Consider the following 6,601-nt stretch of genomic DNA (forward strand, 5'->3'; position numbering starts at 1 on the left):
CGAGAGGCAATTCGGTAGGAGTAGGCCAGGGGATTGTTTAGGGTCCTGATTTTACCTTCCTGGGATGCAATATTGGTAGATTGTCTGAAACTGGATGCCCAGGGGAGGTTTTTTACTTGAGGCGGCCTGCTCCTCGATGCCCTCATTGAATGCTGAGGTGAAGCTGCTGTCCCCTGCTGCTGCTGCTGAGCTTTAGGCGAGGAAGTCCCCGATGAGTGAGTGGTAGTGGTCTGTCTGTCCAATGGTTGAGGGTTAAGCATGATGGAACCTGCAGGCTGGGGTGGCCCGAGAGCTGTTGCACCAGTGATCAACTGGATGCCCTGATAGTGTGGTTCTTGTATCGATTGCCTCATTGTTCATCTTGTTATGACCATGTTTGGCACATAAGTTGGATAACTTTTCCTGCCTTCAGACACCTGCCCTTCTTTTCTTTTCATTTTTTGTATGTGTAAAACGGTTAGTTTGGAAATGACAATGCAAATATTTAAAATAAATACAGGACATTATGTGAAACATTTTTTAATTAATTGGAGAAATTTTACTCCATATAACTTTATGGAGAGCAACCTTCACATCCTTGTTCCTCAAACTGTAGATCATAGGGTTGAACATTGGGGGTGTCACAGTGTAAAACAAGGAGCCAATTTTCTCTCTATTTCCAGAGTTTTTAGAAACAGGTTTCATATACATAAATATGGCAGAGCTGTAAAATATAGTGACGACAACCAGGTGTGAGGCACATGTTGAGAAAACCTTGTACTGATGCATTGAAGAGCTCATTCCCACAACAGTTATTAAAATGCAGATATAGGTCAAGAGAATTAAGACGCTGGGGATCACTAGCACAAGGATTGCAACAACATAAATCACTATCTGTGTGTAGAAGGTATCAGTGCATGCAATCTTTATCAGACCATTGGGTTCACAAAAGAAATGGTCTATAACATTATGGCCACACAAAGGCAGCTGTAGTGTAGTTACTGTATCCACAATAGCCATGAAACTGCCAAATATCCAGCAGCAGGCGGCCATTGTGATGCAAATTGATTTTCTCATGATTAGTGTGTAACGCAAGGGAAGTGAGATTGCTACATAGCGATCGTAGGCCATGGCCAGGAGGACCGCAGACTCAGTGCACCCCAAGAACAGAAAGGTGAACAACTGGGTTCCACATGCAGCAAAGCTGACCCTTCTCCTGACTGCAAGATTCGCCAGCATGTTGGGGACAAAGGCCGATGAGTAGCAGACATCTATTAAGGAGAGATTAGCTAGGAAGAAGTACATAGGTGTATGAAGGTGAGGATCACAGATGCAAACTGTAACTAGGGTCATGTTTCCAATGAGAGTGATCAAGTAGATCGCTGTGAACAACACAAATAGGCTGATCTGCGTATTGCGATCTTCAGATAATCCCACCAGCTGTAATCCAGTGCCAACACTTCCATTATTTGTCTCCATTCAGACTGCTTTCTCTTCCTGTTGAAGAAAACCATGGGCAGACCCAGAATCAACAGATTATTAATAGATATAGGGATTAAAGAGCTACACAATGGTTTTACAATAATTTGGTATAACATAATATTCTTTATCTCTATTTTGTTTTGAAAATCAATTATTTACAAACATGGAGTACTTTAGTATTGCAGCAGAAATGTTTGTAGTCAATAGTACAAGAGAGGAAGCCAGATTTTATGAATTTACATTTTTAATTTGTGCTGATAATCTCAACCTAGTTTGTGTCACAATCTATCCTAAAGATTTTTAGTTACACTATGTAGATCTAATCAACAATGAGTTTCATGTGAAATAGCATCTGACAAATGGACTGCACTGTTAAAGAAGGCCCAGGAGCACTAAGCGTAATGCAAGGACAACACCCTAGCACTGCTGTAACATGCAAGATCTCTGAAGACTCATCCATGTCTAAAAATGGGTCAGCTGTGCACAGGTGGTGGGGGGTATCTGAGCTTACCTCAGAGACGGAGGAGCAGCAGGAGGACTCCCAAAAAGCTGTGACAAGGGCAGCTTGATAGTACTAACCTGAGCAGTGAGAGAGAGCTGCAGCCCTGCAAGGAAATCCCTGGGTGCTGTCAATCATCCCCATAAAGAGTGTGCAGCAGGGGCTACCATATTCCTTCAGTCTGTTTCAGCAAACAAAGGAGTGTGTTGCCTATGTTACAAACCCGTATTTTAGAACCGCAAAAGTTGTACCTGTAAAATGCTAAAAAGAGGTTAAGTTTTATGGCTCCGAACTTGCCAGTACTGATTTGAACTTCTCAGTACAGTGTGTCTGAATAGTCTGCTTGTTTTCTTAAGTTTGTCATATTCAGCAAACTCACATATCTTTTCCATCAAAACCATAATTATTGAATGGTAACAATTTAACATCCTTCATTTGAAGACTGCATCTACAAAATGAGACATCCTTCAATTTGTTCAAAATCATCTTTTATTTGTGTCTTTACAACTATATTCTGCTTAAGTGAATTTAGTTAGAAGATAGTGTGAACTCACAGAAAACAATACAACACATTTTATGGACTAAGGGTTTGCAAGTGATGAAGATAGGAAAGTTACCTACTTTAAGAACACTGTTGAAATGATTCTAATATTCATTAGGCCATTGGTTTTTAGGGTTAGTTTGCCTGCCCAACCATTTATCTAACCCTTTAGCTGCTATCCCCCCCCCAGTGCTAAGCCTATATTTGGGTTAGTTTGCACTTAGTCCTCCATAACTTTTTCCCACTTAGTCTATCCACACCAAATTTGCATCCTTTTTTCCAACCTCCTGGGAATTTTAAAGGTAACCAGGGTTTGTGGATTACCCTGTAGGGGACTGAGAAATTAGCCAAAATATAGCTACATTTTTGGGTTTTTGGGGGGAAAATGCAACAAAGTGCTGCAAAAGAAATTGTTTTTTCCTGTACGGGGTATACACAAAAGGTTTGTGATGCTAAAATCATCATCTCTACAGCTTTCAGGAACAGGCAGAATTGATTCAGAAAAACACCTTTTTTACCACAGTGTTGGCATTTCTAAAAAAAATAGCCAATTTTTCCTATTTTTTGTGCTTTCAACACCCTTCCAGTTTGGGCTAGAAACGGGTGAGAAACCCATGGCAGATCCCACAAAAACCTATGCATTTCTGAAAATTATGTAAAATTCTGAATTCAGAAAGGGGTCCATCAAGCAAGATAGATGCCGCGTAGCTGAAGGCTGCCTTGCCCCGCCCACCCCGGACGCCGTCAGAGTGCAGAGTGTGGTGCGCGGAGTGGCTGAGGATAAGCCGCTCCCCTTGCATCAAGCCCCCGGCTTTTCTCCACCTGAGGTGGTCTTACTCCGACCGGAGTAATTGGCGGAGCCGCCGACTCTAACGGCACAGGGACCCGAGGACCGGACAGGTTCCGGGGCGGATGTAGGAAGCGGTGTGTCTCGGCAGCCGCTAGATCGTGGGATCTATTGAGCGCGTCCTCTCCCCCGGCAACTGGAGCGGTCAGCGGGGGAGCGCTATAATTAACAACGGCCTCCCTGGTCTTCACAAATGAAAAGCAAGTAAGAGGAGGGGAGGAAGGTGGGGCAGGCTGGACTCGCTGGGCTCAATAAAAGTAACAAGGCACTTTAATTTACATTATTTAAGGACATTCTGAGACGTTAAGCACCTGAATTAATATTATTTAAGAATATACTAAAAACGCTAAAGCGCTTATCAAGTGGACTATAACTGGGTACAGCCGGACATTGCATTCTTCTCCTGCTACAAGTTCATCGGTTTGTTATTTTAAGCAATCACAGGCAAGGTTTCAAGTTGGAACATGCTCTTTTCAAGACTAATGTTTGTATTAAAACAAGCACTCTGGTAATGGTGGTGGGGGAGCTCTAATGCTACTTGTCACTCAGCTGGGTATAGCTGGTCATCCTCGCACCCCTTGTCAGACTGTGAGGTGTGTTTTAAAGAGGGTGATACAGAACGTGATAACGGTAGCAATAGGATTAGCCGGGTTGGTGAAAACACTTCCTTGTACCTTGAAAATAAACATGGCACCAAAAACTGCCCAGAGCTCGGGCGATAAAACTGAGGGAACCAAAACAACATGTGCAGGGAAGGATAAAGGGGACCCAGCTGGAGTAGTCAAACACCCTACCACGATAATGGCAAAATCAATTGGGAAAAATACAACTGGTCTCGGTAGAATGATGACGGTACATCTCCCCCTTTGGATGCTAGGGGGAAAGACAAAATTGAGGCCTACAATCACATCCTTTCTCGCTGTAGGAGTACAAGAAAGTTACATTGGACATACAGTGCCCCCCCAGCAAACAGTCAATCTGTAATAGAAGCTGCACCTCCAGGAACCAGCAGGGAGAGGGTTCTCATCGAAATTAATGAACCTCTCATAAAGGCTTCACAAGGTGATGATGGCCTACCAGGTGTCCTGGACAGCAGTGTGGTGACAAAAAGAAGAGGAGCAGATTCCCTATTAGTAAAAATCCTAGCTGGGGGAGAGGCAGTTGGCGACTTGGATGATACAACCGCTACACTGAGTACTGAAGTTTTGCAATATATGTCGGCAAAATTGACGGTAGGAGATAAGGAAACTGAAAGAAGCCTAAAACCCCCGGACTGGACTAAAGATGGCGGTGATAAATTGTATTCTTTAACAGAGGAATCTGATCTCACTAGCAGTGAGAATAATCTAAATGAATCTGGCAGCAGTATATCCTCCGAGACGGGAAACATATCATCAAGCAATGAGCCCATAGTATGGCAGTAGCGGCTACATCGTAAATGCACAAAAGTGCGGTCTGGCCCTAGCGAGGGCACTGAACTCTCTACATTTAGTGGCAGCAAGGCACTTAAATGGGATTATTCTGGTATCAGACTAACAGATATACCTACTGCAAATGGTCAACAGGTGGCTAACAACAATATGGAAGGGAATATAGGTGGCTCAGCAAGCAGCACATGTATTGCTAGTGTTGAGTCAGGGATGCTGCAGTCGATATATAACTCAATCAAGGAACTCCAAACAGAGACTAGGATAGAAAATCGCCGCGCAAGGGTTGATACAAAGCGTCTGCAAGGAACAGTTCGGAAAGTTGCAAAGTCATGTACTGAAATTGAAGCCAAATTAAATACAATAGAGAAAAGGACACCGGCGGTTGAAGCGGATGTCGAGGCCCTAAGAGAACAGTGTGTAACACAAGATGGACAACTGACTGATATAATGTGGATGTTAGAATATCACGAGAATCGGCAGAGAAGACATAACTTGCGCTTCTTGGGTATTAACGAAGGGGTGGAAGGGAGTGATATTCGGGCTTACATGATTAAGCTCTTACAGGGGGCCTTTCCCGGAGCTGGTCAATTGGGACTGGGAAACTGAGGTTCAGCGTGTTCATAGGTTTCCGGTAGCCCGACGTGAGGGAGGACACTTAGCAGAACCCAAATATCCTAGAGCCATCTTAGTCTTTTTTGGAAACTACTTGCTACGGCAGGCCATATTCGACAAAGCTCGTCCAAATGCCCCACACAATGTGGAAGGGATTACTTCTTATACTCTGCCAGATTTTTGCCATGCAACTGTGGAGCGAAGATGGCAGCTTTGACAGTTGATTAAACCATTTCAGGACAAGGGAGGCGAGGCCTATCTGTTGGCCCCCGCTCGCTTAAAAACAGTGGTGAATGGGAAAGGAAGAGTGTTCACATCAGAGGTTCAAGCAAAAGAGTATTTAATGGGGCTTAAGGATGTTAAAAAGTGAGGGGGGGATCTTTGGGTAACATAATCCTAGGGGCAGATATGTGAAATTAATACGGCAGTTCGGGGGCGGGTGGGCGGTTCACATCTACACGACACCAACATTCAGGCCAATGGTGGTCTGATTGCTCAACAGGGTGGGGGGTGGCTGGTTAGGAGAGGGAGGTTCCGACCAGACCATGTGGGGAGGGAGTTGGGTGGGTGGGAGTGGTTCAGGGAGGGGGGTGGAAGAGGGGCACAGAAGGGTGGTTTGAAAGAAAAAAGCGGGAAAGGAAGGGATAACGTGATTTGCAAGATTAATGGAGTAGAAAGAGAGAAGAAGGATACCCGAGGTATGATATAAGCAGATAGAGAAGTATTTGGAGAAAAATAAAAAAAATAAAAATGACTAGGCTTCGAATAGCATCAATTAGTATTTGTGGATTAAATGATCCCCGAAAAAGGCGTAAAATTGCAGAAGATCTAAAAGTCCTTAGGGCCGACATCTGTTGTTTACAGGAGACCCATGTGGAACATAATAATAGTGGAATTCTTGGCTCACTGGGCATGAAAATGGTGGTTTGTTCAGAACAAGACGTTAAGACTAAAGGGGTGACAATATTGGATCGGAGCAATAGATTAAAATATGGAAGACAGAGGGCAGATAGAAATGGAAGACGGGCGTTGGTAGAATGTCACTATGGAAAAGGATGTTTTACTCTATGTTCCATATATGGGGTGGTAACAGATGACCCTGTCGTAATGGATTTCATGGTAGTGGAATTAGCAGGATGCCCCCCCGTATATCCTCTGCGGGGATTTCAATTTTAACGGCTCCTGGGACGGTCTGCAGGATCTACTAGCTA

At 43.9% G+C, this 6,601-nt stretch overlaps 1 protein-coding gene across 1 annotated transcript; it reads right to left on the bottom strand.

Annotated features, from left to right (window-relative positions):
- Window positions 1-519: 519 nt before the first annotated feature.
- LOC138296965 (olfactory receptor 2D3-like) lies at window positions 520-1,458 on the bottom strand. The gene has a single exon (XM_069236481.1). It carries the CDS (start codon window positions 1,456-1,458, stop codon window positions 520-522), a length of 939 nt encoding a protein of 312 aa, XP_069092582.1.
- Window positions 1,459-6,601: the final 5,143 nt, after the last annotated feature.

This window comes from Pleurodeles waltl, chromosome 5 (genome assembly GCF_031143425.1).
Source record: "Pleurodeles waltl isolate 20211129_DDA chromosome 5, aPleWal1.hap1.20221129, whole genome shotgun sequence".
Classification (NCBI taxonomy): domain Eukaryota; kingdom Metazoa; phylum Chordata; class Amphibia; order Caudata; family Salamandridae; genus Pleurodeles; species Pleurodeles waltl.

Excerpts from the sequence above, each read along its gene's own strand:
- LOC138296965 (XM_069236481.1), bottom strand. The coding sequence starts at position 1,458 with ATGGAGACAAATAATGGAAGTGTTGGCACTGGATTACAGCTGGTGGGA.